Below are 15,562 nucleotides of genomic sequence, written 5' to 3' on the forward strand. Positions count from 1 at the left end.
ATGCATTAGTTTGATGTTAGAGACCAAATTAATGTTCAACATTTCTTCATATACATAAGCTGAATCCACAGCACATTTGCTGTTCTGTTTCACAGGCCAGATGCTCATCATCATTGCACAATGAAGATCATGAAGGCAAAATGCACTTGGGAAAGTTCATTTTTTAATGCTGCCAGAGATAGTTCATGCTCCCTGATATCTATTTCTCAAGCATTTCAGTCCTTGTGATTTTGAGTATCACTTACTTAACCATGAAAAAGTGTTACCTTTTTAATAGTGTAATTTAAAGTCTTCTCTAAACTTCAATATTGACTGTGGTAGATTTTAAAATCATTTATTGACTTGGGAAGGTGTTTGCTCTCTGATAAATTGGACAATCAGATAATATCCATTACTTCGCTCACAGCAAGCCCCAGGAATGTTTGTGGTGACAGTGACCAGGTTTCAGGCGAGTCTCCCCCAACATCACTTCTGCTGAGAGACTGAAGTTTGACTAGGGAACAGAAGGGGGCACTGTTGATCTCCCCAGGGTCTGCACAGTGGGTGCCCCCTGCTGTGTAATCCCACAAACTCCCCAGGGCTGGGGCGTTGGAGCCTCCTGTGCTGATGGGGACCCTGCAGCTGTGTCCTGTCTGGGCTGGGCAGAGTCTCCTGCTCACAGGGCTGTGTAGGGTTCCAGCAGCTGCTTCCTGCCTGGTCCCTTCCACAGCAAACTCTGGGTCTCACCCTCAGACTCTAGTCTGTCTACAGAGCCCAGCTCAGACTTCAGTTAATGCTCAGGATGGAGCAGATTCTCCAGTAAGGGAAAGTCTATGTGAGCAGCTTCTCATCTTTCAGGCCTCTGGAGAAGATAGAAGAGGTCTGGGCCATCCAGCCCCAGCTTGGCACTCAGGATGGCTGTGTCCCCATGGCCTTGACCTCTCTCCTCCTCTGCTCCTCTCTCACTGCACAAACAGGGACAGACCTCAGCGACCCAGCCAGCTCTGACTAGATGTCAGCCCCTTGGACTCAGAACCCCAGCATCTTCTCCCTGTTCCCTCCCCATCACTCCTGTCTGTCTGTCTCCAGGTCCCATCTCCCCGCCTTTGCTGACTCAGTGTCCTCCCTCTCTGCACCTCTGGGAACATCAGCCAGACTCATCTGCATCCTGAGCAGTGTTCTCAGTGGTGGGGGCTTCTGGATGAGCTCATAGCAGCAGAAGGAGGGAGCCCTCCCCAGTATCTCCTGAGTTTCAAGTCAGACTCAGGTAAGAATCAGGGTTCCAGGCTCCCCAGCCACCTCTCTGGATCCAAAGTTGCCTCCACTGACTCAGATATTTTATTTCTCTGGGCTGCAGCCTGAAGAGGGTGACATTACTGTGACACATGCCTCAGCTACTCCAATACTGACTCAGGTCACAGCCCCATGGAGAGTGAGACACAAAGCTCCCTCCACCCTCCTGGCCTGGAGCAGCCACCCTGCACTGGCTCCCCCACGTCTAGCTCAGGGGGTGACTGCTGTTGCCACTTCCTCAGCCAGCACCTGACTTCCTCAGATGAGTGGATCCGCTAGTGTCTCACCTGGTTCGTGTTTCACAAGCAGAAAGCCCTTGATCAGAGACACAGTCTCTCAGTGGAGACAGTGGAGGAGACGAGGGTAGGGCGAATCTGGTCACACCAAGCTCAGCATCTAGGAGACACTCAGAGGTGCTTCTGGTCTGAGTGTTTCAGTCTGGGCTTCTGGAAACAGTACAGCACGCAGAATGGAACTGTGTTCTACATACTAGCAATCAGCCACTCAACATTGAAAATAAAAATCAGTACCATTTATGACAGCATAAAAATACATATTAATGAGGGAAAATATGAGAACAAATAGAAAGTGTTGTACACTGGAAACTAGGAAACGTTCCTGCAAGAAATTAAAGAAAACCTAAAGAATTTGCAGCTATATCTCCTTGTGGCAGAGCGTGGGCACAGCAGGCCTGGGGCTGGTGCTTCTGCAGCTGGGCCTGTGCCGACACCTGCAATGTGCACCTGAGTGATTGTTTCTGAGCATCACCTCCCCCAAGTGAAGGACCCTGTGACCTGTATCCCATCATAGGAGAATCAAGGCCCAGAGGGCTCTTTACAGAAGATGACATATGATTTCAGGATCCCTGACTGTGTCTCCAAGGCTCATCACTGGGACCCAAGTTCATAGTTCCAGGGGAAAGAATCCAGAACCTTTCATTAAATCGTAGATCACTCCGCTTCTGTTCTAACTGCCTCAGAAAGTGACAGAGTGTCCCCGCAGCACACGGTGTGCTGGCCTGGCCCTGGGGTGGTGCACCGTGGCGGTCCTACGCTTTGGGGAACCTTGCATCTCTGCCCTGTGCTTCCTTGAGACTCTGAGCTCTCAGGGTCTTTGTGGGGACTCAGGGTTCAGGCTGCATCCTCTTTCAGTGCTCATCTCAGATTGTTCTGTAAACAGAATCCAGGTCTCAGGGCCCAGAACAGGCTGCCCCTGAACACCCCACAAGCATATTCATTCCTTTGAATGAAAGTTACCTGAGAAGCACAAAGGGCATCCTGGCCCTCCTGTTCTGTTTCCCCTGAAACCAGGGCACACATCCCCAGGTAGAGGGTGCGCTCCCCGCGTCCTGAGCTCCAGAGCTGTGGATTCGGGCTGAGAAGCAACATAGACCTGCTGATGCCCCCCCAAAGGCTGAACTCTGCTGAAACACCTCACAATTACAGGCCCAAATCTAAGTTTCTTTGTCCTGTCATTCCTCACAAATGTATTGCTTCACTGTATAAAATATATACCTACTGCCTGCTTTGTTCACTCTCTGAGCATCATTTCTCTGTGATCTCCAATATGTACATATTAAACTGGGATTTCTCTTGTTAGTCTGGTCTTGTGTCAATTTTACTGTTAGTCCGGCCATAAGAACACAAGAAGGGTAGAAGAGGGATTTCCCCCACCCTGACTCAGGAAAGGCACAGAAAGATCAGAGGATGCAGATGTGGGTGAAGGGCCCCCACCTTTGCTCTGGGGCTGGAGTCCTGTAAGAGATTTGGGGCAGCTGTGACGTCACTTTGGAAACTAAGGAGCCTGTGATGGGATGTCTGCAAACCCTGGCCATGCTGGGGGTGGGGGTTCCAGGTACAGCACTAACCGAGCGCAGCATCAGACGCAGCATCTCACAGTGACTGGTGCCAGGCCCGCAGCCCAGCACTCCACCTGTGCAAGCTCCTCTACGACAGCATCGCTGTGAGGTGGCCACAGCCAGACTCACTGGGAGTGAGAACATGAGGCTCCAAAGGGACAGGGACAGAAATGTCTCAGACCTAGAGCTGTCTGCTGACCCCTGAAGAAGTCCCCTAAATGGCAGCCCATCCACCAAGGAGACAGGCTGATTTCCAGGTAACTACAATCAGGTGAGGTCAGAGAGGAATAAATGTGTACCCTCCAATCCCTTCTCTGGTCCTCCCCTCCTCTGCCCTGTCAGGGCCCAGTCCACACTAGGTCACCTCCTGTGGGGATGACCATGGTGGCAGTGTTGTGAAGCCCTTAGAAAAATGCCTGTTACAGAGTCGGTGCTAATGATTGTTCAATTAATAAATCCAGAAGTAAATTGGAAATTTAACCATGTTTCTTCCAGTGGCAGAAACTGGAAAGCTGTCAGGAAGGAAGGAGGAAACTCAGATTTTAATACACACACTTTTGTACATTTTGAGTTTTCTATGAGAGCATTATTCTTATTGCTATTACTGTACGAAACAAATCAACAAGGAAAAAATTTTTAAATTTCCCCAAAATATTGGCATAAAAACACCACTTAATTTTGCTCATGGACACAAGATAGGAATTCAGACAAGATGTAGTGGGGACAGCTTCTTTCTACTCTATCATGTTGGGGCCTCAGCAGAGAAGACCCCCTGGCTGGGCCTGACTGGAAAACTAGGGGTTGGAATCCAGGGGAGGTGACTTCACTCCCATGTGTGTAGTTGATGCCGGATTTGGCTAGAGGACCTACGTGAGACCTCCCCAAGTGACCTGGGCTTCCTCACAACAGGGCAGTCCTAGGGCATTCAGATGAGGGTTCCACAGGGGAGTGACCTGAGTGACCAGACAGAGTCTCATGGTCATTTCAAACAAAACTTTAAGCATGACACAATGTCATTTCCAAGCTATTGGGCAGTGACAAGGAGCACTAGAGTCAGCTCTGGGTAGAGGGAGGTACCTAGACCCCAGCTTTCAGTGGGAGGAATGTCAGGTGGTAATGCAGCCCTCTCCCTGTGGCATCAGTAGAGAGCTTGTGGGTGCTGGATTTCCACTCTCCACCCAGCAGTGAAGGGGTGGGTGCTCCTCCACATACCCACAGAGGTAGACACAGAGCAGGCCAAGAGCAGAGTGGGGACCTTTATCACTGCCATGTGGTAATGAGCTGCCCTGCTCTCCTGGAGTCAGTGTAGGCATATTTGCATCAATAAGGAGACACTCCTACCTCTCCCATCCAGGGAGTATCTGTGGAGGCTTGGTGGGAAGTCTGCACTCCTACCCCCTCCCAGCAGGGAAAAGATCTCCACCTGCAATGGGGAGTCTGAACATTTCCCCACACCTGGAAGGAATGAGGTGTTGCTCACCTCTTCTCCCCTGCTGGAGTGATGTAACAGAAAGCCAGCTAAGACAAAAAGTTTAAGTACTACCCAAAGTCTCATAATACAATACCCAAAATGTTCAGCTTTCAATCGAAAATAATTCTTCACACTAAGAATCAGGAAAACATCACACAGTGAAGAAAGACAAACAATAGATGCCAACACAGACATGACAAAAATGTTAGAATTACCTATCTGACAATGATTAAAAGCAACTATTAGCAAAATAAATTAACACACATATGAATAAACTTGAAATAAATGGAATAATTGAAAGTCTCAGCAAGGAGATGCAAAATATGTGAAGCAAAACTGATATCAGTGAAAAGAGAAGTAGATCCACAAATACACCTTATGACTTCAATAAAGCCTTCTTAACATCTGATAAAAACCTCAACAGAAAGTCAGCAAGAATATAAGAGAACTCAACGTGATGAACTGATAAGATCCAAGCAACATTCATAGACACTAAATCCAACAACATAGAAGACGTATTAATTTAAAATGCACAAAAATATATAGACCAATATCCCTCACAATTATAGACATAAAATTCCTTAATATATTATCAAATTATATTTTGCGGTATATAAAATATATATAGCATGTCCAACTGTGGATTACTGCAGGGATGCAAGCCTAGCTCAATATGAAAAATCAATCAATGTAATTAACTGTATGAAAAGATTAAAGAAGAAAACTCACATGATCATATCAATCAATGTATAAAACAATTTGACAAAATTTAACACATGATTAAAAAAATCTCAGTATGTTAGGCATAAAGAACAGCCTCACCCTGATAAAATTGATCCACAGAAACCTACAGCTATCACTATCCCTAAGGAGGAAATATTTAACATTTTCCTGCTATCACTGAGAACAAGGCAAGGAGGCCCATCCTCACTACTCTTATTTAATATCATACTGGAAGTTCCAGTGAGTGCAATGAGACAAGGAAAGAAAAGACATGCATATAGAAAAAGAAGAAATGCAACCATGCCTTTTTTGCAAAGGACATGACTGCTTCCATAGAAATTTCCATGGAATCTACAAATGAAAATTTCTATAAGTAATAAGTGGCTTCACCAAATTTGGAGGTCACAAAATTAGTATACAAAAATCATTTGGATTTCAGTATACTAGCAATGACGCATTGGCAGAAATTTAAAGTATATAATCAGTTACTATTCTTCAGAGATGAAAAACTTAAGTGTAATTCTAAGAAATACACAAAAAATTTGTAGAAGTCTTGTACAGATCTTGGATTCTGAGAACTTTCAAATGCAGATGAAATTAATCAAAAAAAGTCGATCTAAATAAATGGAGAGATGCAGTACATTCGTGAGTCGGAAAATTTAGTATTGTAAAGAAGTCAATTTTCTTTTAAATTGATACATGTATTTAATATAATTCCCATCAAAATCTCAACAAGACATTTTGTAGATACAGAAAAAATTATGCGAAAATGTGTATGGAAAAGCTAAGGAGCACGCATAGCTAAAACACTTAAATAAGAGAATAAAGTGGGAGAAATAAGGCCACAAGCTTGTAAAAGTCAAAGTTACAGCGTTTAGAGCTGAATGGTTTTGGTAGAAGGATAGACGCAGATCAAGAGCACACGGTAGGCGTGGTTGGCGGCATTTTGGATGTCCATCACGCAGCCCCGCACAGCCCTCCTGCATTACTCACCGCGACCAGAGAGGGCGCTAAAGGAACTGGCCCTGAGGAGAGAAGCGGATTCCCCCGCCAGCCGGAAGTCCGCGGTGGGCGTGTCAGGGGGCGTGGTCGGCGCTTGGAGGCGGGGCCGCAGCTGCCAGCCCCTCCCCCAGGGCCCTCAGAGCCGGCGGCGGCGGCGGCAGTTGGGCGTCAGCGGACTTGGCAGCGGGGACGTTGGCGGCAGCGGCCCCTCACAGCCTGGACCCTGGTGAGGGCGCCGACCCCGGTCGTGTGTGGCAGGCGACAGTCGCGGGCGCTGAGCAGGGACCAGACTCCGCTCGCGCTCCTCGTCCTGAACGCGCTGACTGACTGGAAGGTGTCGCCGCCCCGCGTGCCCCCTGAGGAGGATGTGCAGGTTTGTCCTCAGGGACCGAGGGCTCCAGGCCCGGCCGAGGGGGCACAGGGCGGGGCTCAGGGCGTCCGAGTGGCTCCTGAGCGCGGAGTCAGTGGGTTTGGCTCATTTAACTTGAGGCTTTGGGAAGTACGAGGGTAAAATAGGGCGAATTGTGCAGGATTTCAACTCTAAACAGCCTCGTCATTTAGGTCTTTTGGGTAATATTGAAATTTCAAAAACTGCAGAAAGTAGTTTGTCAACGGCTTTATCATCGATTGATGTGATAGCGATCACGGAAAATCACTGTTTTGCAGTTGCATTTCCTGTCGGTGTCATTTGGGGCTGTTTTGAGAGAAAACTACAAACTTTAGATGTGGTGGTTGAGAGGGTGGAACTGAAGGGCGGATGTCACTGACGTGAGAAGCTGGAGCAGGCGGATCAACGGTCAGAGAGCGGACCCGCGGGTCCCAGGGCCTGAGAGAGGGGGCTGGGCGTTCATGTTCAATGGGAACAGGGTTTGTATGAGATGGGGAGTGTTCTGGAAAAGGGTAGTGGTCATGGCTGCACAGCATTGCGGATGGACTTAATGCCGCTGCGTGCACACGTAAAGACGGTCGGAACGGTCAATTTTGGGTTATACATATTTTACCATAATGAAAACAGATGATTAGGAGTGGAGAGCCGTGCTTTTTGTGCCAGCTTGTCCTCAAAATGCTCCTTCCCGCTTTCCTGTGATCATTTGGGGCAGAGATCTCCTTTCTAGATCCATTATGCCTCCCAGGAAGTTTATCGTGGAGATTTAAACAGTGTAATTTCTTTTAAGTCTTAATAAGTTTGCAAAGAAATTGGCTATCTGGGGTGAAAAGCCATAAGGAGTTAGGATTGGGGGAGAAAGGATTCCATCTTTCTTTCTTTCATATGGTAGTTCAAGTATCAGTTTTTGAGGAATCTCCATCCTGTTTTCCAAAGTGGCTACAACAGTTAACATCCCACCAGCAGTATATGAGGTTCTCCTTTCTCCACGTCCTAAAACACACTTGCTATTTCTTGTCTGTTTGAATAGCCATTCTGCTTGGGTGTGAGGGGGTATCTCACTGTAGCTTTGATTTGCATTTCCCTAATCTTTTCAAGTGCCTGTTGTTCATCTGTATATCTTCTTTGGAAAAATGTCTGTTCAGATCCTCTGCCCAATATTTAATTTGGTTTTACTGTTGATGTTGAGTTGTATGAATTCTTTATGTATTTTGGATACTAATCCAAATATTAATGCAAACATCTTCTCCTAACTTAGTTTGTCTTTGCATTTTGTTGATGGTTTCCTTTGCTATGCAGAAGCTTTTTAGTTTGATGTAGTCCCATGTGTTTATTTTTCCTTTTGTTACTCTTGCCTAAGGGTGCATGATATTCAAAAAGATACTAAAGCTGACATTTAAGAGTATATTGCTTGTGTTTTCTTGTAGGACTTTTATGATTTCAGATCTTACATTCAAGTCTTTAATCCATTTTGAGTTAATTTAGGTGTATGGTGTAAGATAATGGTCTACTTTCATTCTTTTCCATGTGACTGTCCAATTTTCACAACACCATTTTTTGAAGACTTTCCTTTCTCTCTTGTACGTTCTTGGTTCCTTTGTCGGAAATTAGCTGCCCATGGATGCGTGGTTTATTTCTGGGCTCTCAATTCTGTTCCATTGATCTGAGTGTGTGTTTTTCTGCCACTACCATGCTGTTTTGATTACTGTAGCTTTGTAGTCTATTTTGAATTCAGAAAGTGTGATACCTCCAGCTTTGTTCTTTTCTCTCAGGATTCCTTTGGCTATTCAGAGTTTTGTGTTGTTCCATATAAATTTTAGGATTCATCATTGTATTTCCATGAAAAATGTTGTTGAGATTCTCATTCACAGTGCATTGATTCTGCAGATTGCTTTATGTAATAAAGACATTTGAACTCTGTTTATTCTTCCAGTCCATGTACGTGGAATAGCTTTCCATTTCTTTATGTCTTCTTCAATTTCTTCCAATAATGTCATATTTTTCAGTGTATGGGTCTTTGACCTCCTTGGTTAAATTTATTCGTAGGTATTTTATTCACTTTTTTGAGACTGTAAATGGATTTTTATTTTTGATTTCTCTCTCTGCTAGTTCCTTGTTAGTGTATAGAAATACAACTGATTTTCATATGTTGATTTTGTACCCTGAAACTTTACTGTATTCATTAATTATTTCTAGTAGTTTTTGGTTAATTCTTTAGGGTTTTCTACATAGAAAATCATGCCATCCAAAACTAGTGACAGTTTAACTTCTTCCTTTCCAATTCAGATCCTTTTTATTTCTTTTTATTGCCTAAATTCTCTGGCTAGGACTTCTAATACTATGTGGAATATAATGGTGAGAGTGTACATCCTTGTCTCGTTCCTGTCTTTAGAGGAATAGCTTTCACTTTTTCACCATTGAGTGTGATGTTGGCTGAGGGTTTGTGGTATATGGCCTTTTTTACATTCAGGTACTTTCCTTCTATTCCTACTTTATTGAGAGTCATTATCATAATTGGATATTGGATCTTGACAAGTACTTTCTCTGCATCTATTGAGATGTTCATGAGTTTTTTATTCTTCATTTTGTTAATGTGGTGTCTCACATTGATTGTTTTGTGGATGATGTTGAACCATCCCTGCATCCCTGGAATAAATCCCAATTCATCATGGTGTACGATTCTTTTAATGTATTGTTGTATTTGATTTGCTAATATTTTGTTAGGGATTTTTGCATCTGTGTTCATCAGCAATATCAGTCTGTAACTTTCCTTTTTCGCATTGTCCTTATCTGGCTTTAGTTTTAGGGTAATGTTGGCCTCATAAACTGAGTTAGGGAGTGTCCCATCCTCTTCAACTTTTTGGAAGAATTTCATAAGGATAAATATTAAGTCTTTGAAAGTTTGGTAGAATTCACCAGAGAAGCCATTTGGTCCTGGACTTTTGTTTTCTGGGAGGTGTGTCTTACTGCTTTAGCTTTCTTACTAGTGACTGATCTATTCAGGCTCTTTATTTCTTCTTGATTCAGCTGCAGGAGGTTATATGATTCTAAGAATTTATCTTATTCTTCTGGGTTATTCAATATATTGGCATATGGCTTTTCTTAGTATTTTCAAATAATCTTTTCTATTTCTGTAGTATCTGTTGTAATTTCTCTTCTTTCATTTCTCATTTTATTTGAACATTCTTTTTTTATTTGTGAGTCTTGCTAAGGGTTTGTCAATTTTGTTTTTCTTTTTGAAGAAGCAGCTCTTATTTTCGTGGATCCTTTCTTTTCTTTTTTTAGTCTATATTTCATTTATGTCTGATCTGATTTTTATTATTTCCTTCCTTCTGCTGACTTTGGGCTTATTTGTCTTTTTTCTCCTACTTCTTTAGGTAGAGTTAGATTATTTATTTGAGATTTTTCCTGTTTTTTCTCCATACTGCTTTTACTGCATCCTGTAAGTTTTTGTATGTTGTATTTTCAATTTCATTTGTCTCCAGGTGTTCTTTTGATTTCTCCTTTGATTTCTTCATTGATCCAATAGTTGTTCAGTAGCATGTAGTTTAGTCTCCATGTATTTGTGAGTTTTCTAGTTTTCTTCTCCTAGTTGATTTCTAATTTCACACCACTGTAGTCAGAAAAGATGCTTGATATGATTTCAATCTTCTTAAATTTATTGATGCTTATTTTCTTTTCCAACATATGGTCTATCTTTGAGAATGTTCCATGTGCACTTGAGAAGAATGTTTAGAATATCTATGCTGGTACTTTACAGTAGAATATTATATATAGAGAGAGAGAAAGTCCATCTGGTCTAGTGTTTGCTTTAATGCCAATGTTTCCTTGTTGACTTTCTGTCTGGATGATCTACCCATTATTGTAAGTAGGGTGTTAAATTTCCCTACTATTATTCTGTTGCTGTCAATTTCTCTCTTTACTTCTGTTAATAGTTCCTTTATATCGTTTGGTGCTCCTGTGTTTGATGCATACATATGAATATGTCATGTCTTCTGGGTGGAATGTCCCTTTTATCATTATAGAATGCTCACCTTTGTCTCTTGCTATCTTTTTTGGCTTGAAGTCTATTTCATCTAATATAAGTGTGGTGACACCTACTGTCCTTCAGTTACTATTTGCTTGGAGTATTATCTTCCATCCATTCATTCTGAGCCTTTGTGTGTCTTTAGACCTGACTTAGCTCTCTTGGAGGCAGCATATTATTGGGTCTTGTCTTTTAATCTATCCAGCCACTCTGTGTCTTTTGATTGATGAATTCAATCTATTCCCATTTAGAGTGATTATTGATATGCGAGGGTTTAATACTGCTATTTTATCTATTGTTATCTGGTCGTTCTGTGTTTCCTTGTTTCTTTTTCCTTGTAATTCTGTCTGCAGTTTCAGTCAGCTGGGTTTTTGTGATGTTTTTCTCATTTTCCTTTTTATTTATGATTTATGACTCTGCTCTGATTTTCCAGTTTTGTGGTTAACATAAGGTTTGTATAAAAGATCTCCTAGATGAGAGGTCCTTTTTCTCCTGATAGCACTTTATCTCCATTAGCCTATGAAGATACTATCCTTTTCTTCATCCTGTTCTATGTTTTTATTGTCACAAATTATCCTTTATGTGTGGTGAGTTTGTTATATTAAAGTGGTTATAGTTATTTTTGTTCTGTTTTTTTCCCATTTAGCCTTTATGGTATAACTGTTTACTTAGTATGATATAGAGTTGCAATTTTCTGATTCTGTCTGTGTCTTTATCACCAAGCTGAAATCTTGTCAACCTTTTCCTTTTAGTTTCAGGTACGATGCTCCTTTGAACTTTTCTTGTAAGGGAGGTCTACTGGTGATAAACTCTCTCAGATTTGTTTGTGAAAGCCTTTGTTTCTCCTTTATATCTGAAGGAGAACTTTGCTGGATAGAGTATTTTTGGCTGATAGTGTTTGTCTTTCAATATTTTGAATATATCATTCCACTCTCTCCTAGCCTGTAGAGTTTCTGCTGAAGAATTTGTTGATAGCTTCATGGGGGTTCCCTTTGTAAATTATTTTCATCTCTCTGGCCACCCTCAATATTCTTTCTCATCATTGACTTTTGACAGTTTTAATGTTACATGCCTTGGAGAGGTCTTTTTGCATTGAGATACTTAGGAGATCTATTTCTTTCAAGTACTGGTATATCCAGTTCTTTCCTCAGGGTTGGGAAATTCTCAGCTATTGTTTCTTTGACTAAGCTCTCTGCTCCTTTCTCACTCTCTTCTCCTTCTGGGATACCTGTTATCCTTATGTTGCTTTTCCTAATAGACTCATATATTCCTCATAGAATTTCTTTATTTTTTAAAAAATGTTAGTTCTCTCTCCTCTTCTACCTGAATCATTTCTATGTCTCTATCTTTGAGTTTGCTACTTCTCTCTTTGATATGGGCTGCTGTATTTCCAGTGCTTTCTACTTTATTTTTCATCTCATTTATCGTGTTCTTCTCCTGAATTTCTGTTTGTTTGTTTCTTTAAAGTTTCAGTCTCTTTGATGACGTACTCCTTCTCTTCATTAATTTTATTTCTGAGCTCATTGAATTTTCTGAGTTTTCTTGTAGCTCACTGTCTTCATGACAGCTATTTGAGTTCCCTGTCAGTCAGATGGCAGTCTTCCATGACTTCCAGTTTGATTTCTAGAGACTTCTCATTTCCTTTTTATTCTGCCTTGTTACTGTAGTTCTTCATGGTGTTTGATGAGTTGATCCTCTGCCAGTGCATTTGTGGCAGTAAACACCTTTCTTATTTGGGTAAGACTTTGGGTACTTTGATTCTAGGCTGCTTCTGCATGTTTTTGAGAGCCTGCACACTTCACCATCCACTGCCACTGCAGAGGCATTGTCAGTACCGTCCCTGTGCTGCTTGTGATTCCAAGGTTGTTGGTGCCTTGATGTTTATGATGTTCCTGCATTCTCAGGTGTCACCATCAGGGTGACCAGCCTGCAAACACTTCCTCTGCATTTGGAGTCTCCTGAGTGTCATATTTTCCCACTGGCTCTCCATGGGCTTGGGTGAGGCTGCCCTGTGCTTCACTTGTGCTGCTGCTCCCAGGTTTTATGGCAGCATTGCTGCCAGGAGCAGTAGGTTCACAGGTGTCACTGTCACTGCTGGGTGACCAGGGTCTTGTAGACATTCCCTGCTGCTGGTAGAGTGTGTGTCAGGAGTGCCACCACTGGGGGCTGGGTCGTGGGTTCTGCTGTGGCTCCTGAAGCCTCGGGTCTCAGGTGCCATTTGCCACTGCTGGAGAAAGGGCAAGGGCTAAGACATGAGTACCGTTGCTGCTCCTGCAGCATTTGGATGAGTTTGACTATTTTAGAAATCTCGTATAACTGGAACTGTGCCATATTACAGTATTTGTCCTTCTGTGTCTGGCTTATTTCACTTAGCATAATGCCCCTTGAGGTTCATTCATGTTGTAGCATATGGCAGGATTTCCTTTTTGTTTTTTTGGTTCCTCACTGAATTATATTCCATTGCATGTATATGTTAATTTTTCCTTACTGTTTCATTTGTCAGAGGACATTTACGTTGTTTCTACCTCATGAATATTGTGCGTAATGCTGCAATGAACACAGGAGTGAAATTTTCTCTTTATGATCCTGATTTCAATTTTTTAGATAAGTACCCAGAAGTGGGAGAGCGGCATCATATAGTAGTTGTACTTTTGGTTTTTGAGGAAACCCAGTACTATTTTCCACAGTGGCTGCATCACTTTACATCAAACATTTACCCATTTTTCAATCAGGTTATTTGACTTTTTCTGTTATGTCATAGGTGTTCTTTTATGTATTTTTTATAATAACCTCATATCAGATATATAGCTTACAAATATTCTTTTCCCATTCTATAAGTTGTCTTTTCACTTGCTGTTTCCTTTGCTGTGTATATTTTCAGATAATTGTGACCTCCCTTTTCTAATTTTTGTTTTTGTGTCCTGTGATTTGATGTCATGCCCAAGAAATCATTGCCAACACCAATGTCATTATCCTTTTATTCTGTTTTCTTTTAACACTTTTACAGTCTCCACTATTATGTTTAATTCTAATCCACTTGGAAATCATTTCTGTGTATGGTGTTAGATCAGACTCCTCAGTTTTATTCTTTTGAATATGCATATTCAGTTTTCTGCAAACCTTTTTTGGAGAGCTATCGTTTCTCCATTGTGTATTCTTGGCAACCTTGTTGAAGATCAGTTGACCATCTATGCGTGACTTTATTTCTGGGCTCTCTATTCTGTTTCATTTGTATAGATGTCTGTCTTTCTTCCAGTGTAATACTTCATTGACTATTGTAGCTTTGCAATATGTTTTGAAATCAGGAATTATGAGACCTCCAGCTTTGTTCTTTCTCAACATTGTTTTTTTCTGTTTGAGGTATTTCGTGGTTCCATGTAAAGTTTATGGTCAAATATTTTTCTTTCTGTATCAGATAGCATTTGGATTTTGAAAGTAATTGCACTGAGTCTATATAACACCTTAGGTAGTATAGATGTTTTACCAATACTAATTTTTCCAATGGACATTGGATATCTTTCTGTTGATTTGTGTCTTTTTCAATTTATTTCATCAATGTTCTTTAGTTGTCACTGTGCAGATGTTTCAGTTCCTTGGTTAAATTTATTTCTAAGAGTTTTATTCATTTTGATGTCATTGTAAATGGAATTGTTTTCCAAATTTCTTTTGCAGGTAGTGTGTTGTTAGTGTGTGCAAGCACAACTGACTTTTGTATTTTGTTTTTGTATTCTGAAAATGTTCTAAATTTGTTTGTTTATTCTAACAGGTTTTGGTGGAGTCTTTAGAGTTATCTATATATAATATCCTATCATCTGCAGAGACAGTTTTAACTGTTCCTTTCTGATTTGGATGTCTTTTATTTCTTCTTCTTGCCTAATTGCTCTAGCCAGGACTTCCAGTGGTATAGTCAATAGAAGTGGTGAGAGTGGGCATCCTTGTGTTCTTTCTGATCTTAGAGGAAAAACTTTCAGCTTTTCATCATCTGGTACAATGTTAGCTGTGATTCTGCCATATATGACCTTTATTATCTTGAGGTAGGGCCCTTCTATTTTGAGTTGGTTGAATTTTTTGGTCTTGTTTTTATCATGAAAGAGTGTTGAAACTTGTTGAATGCTTCTTATACATCAATTGAGAGGATCATGTGTTTTTTGTCCTTCATACTGTTAATGTACTATATTACACTGATTGATTTTCATATGTTAAACCATCCTTGCATTCTAGCAAATATCTTACTTGTCCATAATGTATAAATTTTTTAAGGTACAGTTGAATTTGGTTTGCTGGTATGTTTTTTTGGGGGGAGGTTGGACTTTTGTGTAAATATTAGGGATATTTTTGTGTTGTTTTGTTTATTGGTTTGTGTTTTCTTTATCTACATCTTATTTCATTGAAGATGGTATTTAAGGTGCTGGCTTTGGCCATTTTGGTGAGTTACTCGGTTTTCCTGCATTTATTTCATGTGTACATGTTATTTTACTTTGATTTTTCTCCTGTTATCCTGTCTCATGTCAACTTAATTCTTAGACTAACCAGAAGGACATAGAGGGTAGAGGAATTGTCATCCTCCCCTACAGTGGGAACACTGCCTGTCACTCTTCCCCAGGAAATACAGCACCTGATTCTTGGCTCCAGCTCCTCTGTGTGTTGAATTCAGGGATTTTGGGCTGGGTGTGTTCTCACTGTTTATATTCTCTGGAGGAGAGTGTTCAAGATTGGAATTAGGAAAGTGTACATTTTTCTAAATGGATACACAACTTAACACAACCAATTTGAATGAAGTTTCAAAAATATAAACTGAGGAATAAAAGAAAATTATAAGACGCA

At 41.3% G+C, this 15,562-nt stretch overlaps 1 protein-coding gene across 1 annotated transcript in view; it reads left to right on the top strand.

Moving 5' to 3' along the window:
* Positions 1-15,562, top strand: part of LOC123287859 (uncharacterized) — a 54,988-nt gene that overhangs the window by 3,552 nt on the left and 35,874 nt on the right. Inside the window, exon 3 of the mRNA XM_070491460.1 lies at positions 6,222-6,699. Within this exon, the coding sequence (XP_070347561.1) occupies positions 6,222-6,699 (478 nt within the window). The remainder of the gene's footprint in view (positions 1-6,221; positions 6,700-15,562) is intronic.

The sequence above is a fragment of the Equus asinus genome, chromosome 20, assembly GCF_041296235.1.
Source record: "Equus asinus isolate D_3611 breed Donkey chromosome 20, EquAss-T2T_v2, whole genome shotgun sequence".
NCBI classification, from domain to species: domain Eukaryota; kingdom Metazoa; phylum Chordata; class Mammalia; order Perissodactyla; family Equidae; genus Equus; species Equus asinus.